At 25.5% G+C, this 1,387-nt stretch overlaps 1 protein-coding gene across 1 annotated transcript in view; it reads left to right on the top strand.

Annotated features, from left to right (window-relative positions):
* The window catches only part of EAH_00061230 (clathrin-associated adaptor complex small chan, putative), a gene marked incomplete at both ends in the record, with an annotated part of 2,079 nt that extends 942 nt beyond the window's left edge, over positions 1–1,137 (top strand). Inside the window, 2 exons of the mRNA XM_013397024.1 lie at positions 271–415; positions 1,003–1,137. Of these exons, the coding sequence (XP_013252478.1) occupies positions 271–415; positions 1,003–1,137 (280 nt within the window). The remainder of the gene's footprint in view (positions 1–270; positions 416–1,002) is intronic.
* Positions 1,138–1,387: the final 250 nt, after the last annotated feature.

Raw genomic sequence — 1,387 nt, 5'->3', positions numbered from 1 at the left:
TATATATATATATATATATAGATGTCTCTATATATAATATGTATATGTAATATGTATATTTATATATATGCTTGTTTTTTAACTCCTCTATTGCTTTATTTGTTTATTTTATTTAATTTCTTTTCTGTTTTTGTTTATTATTTTTTCTATGCTCTCCACTGACCGAACAAATTAATTGATTCTTCGATATACATATATATATAATATATATACATTATATTTATTTATTTATTTGTTTGTTTGTTTGTTTGTTTGTTTATTTGTTTAAAGGTATGCAAGCCTCTTCTTCATTGCATGCGTAGAAGCAAACGAAAATGCTTTACTTGTCCTCGAGTTAATTCATCATTATGTCGAAGTCCTCGATAAATACTTCGGAAATGTCTGCGAATTAGATTTAATTTTTAACTTTCATAAAGTAAGCCGCTTCTTCTGCTGTACATATACACCTGGTGTATGTACACTGTACTGTAGATTATATTATTATATATTAAACACAGGAGCTTTAATTAATTGAGCTTTAATTATTTTATCTTTAAAATTATTTTTTATCTCTTTTGTTTTATAGCCGCTGTCTTCATTTTTAGTTTTTTTCCATCAAAATGTTTGCTGCATGTACAGTTGGTGAATATTTTTGGCTTTATATTTTTTATGCTTTGTTTTTAATTCAAATACAATTGCTTTTAGTTATAAATAAATAAATATATATATATATATATATATGCGGTGTATGTACAGTACACGTCACACCTCTTTACGCGGGTGGCTTAGTAATGCATGCATGCATGCATGCTGTCTCTGTCTGCTGCTGTTTATATAAATAAATAAATAAATAAATAAATATATACATATATATATATATATATATATATATTCTATAGGCGTCTGCCGATGTAGACTGAGGATGGTCTTTGTGTATATTAATTGATTAGTATTTGTTGATAATTATTATTACTATTAATTTGTTCGTATTTATTTATTTGTTTATTTTAATATATTTATTAGGCATATTATTTACTTGATGAGGTAATATGTGGAGGCGAAGTGCAAGAAACAAGTAAAAAAACAATTTTAAGAATTGTCAGCGCTGAAGATGCACTAACCGAAGACTCAAGCGGTAAACCTTCAAAGTTAAGCTGAGCTAAATAAAGTAAGATATTTATTTTGTTATTTGTTTTCTTTATTTGTTTATTTATCTGTCTATCTATCTATCTATCTATCCGTCTGTCTGTCTATCTATCTATCTATCTATCTCTATCTACGAAGTTATTTGTTTATTTATTTATCTAGCTATCTGTCTATCTATTAAGCTATGCATTTATTTATTTATTTGTTTGTCTAATAAGTAAATAGATAAAGATATCAACAAAAAAACAAATACATGTTTAAA

Source organism: Eimeria acervulina, genomic scaffold (assembly GCF_000499425.1).
Source record: "Eimeria acervulina Houghton genomic scaffold, Eah_scaff1575, whole genome shotgun sequence".
Lineage (NCBI taxonomy): Eukaryota > Apicomplexa > Conoidasida > Eucoccidiorida > Eimeriidae > Eimeria > Eimeria acervulina.
This window is presented reverse-complemented; position numbering and strand designations above follow the sequence as displayed.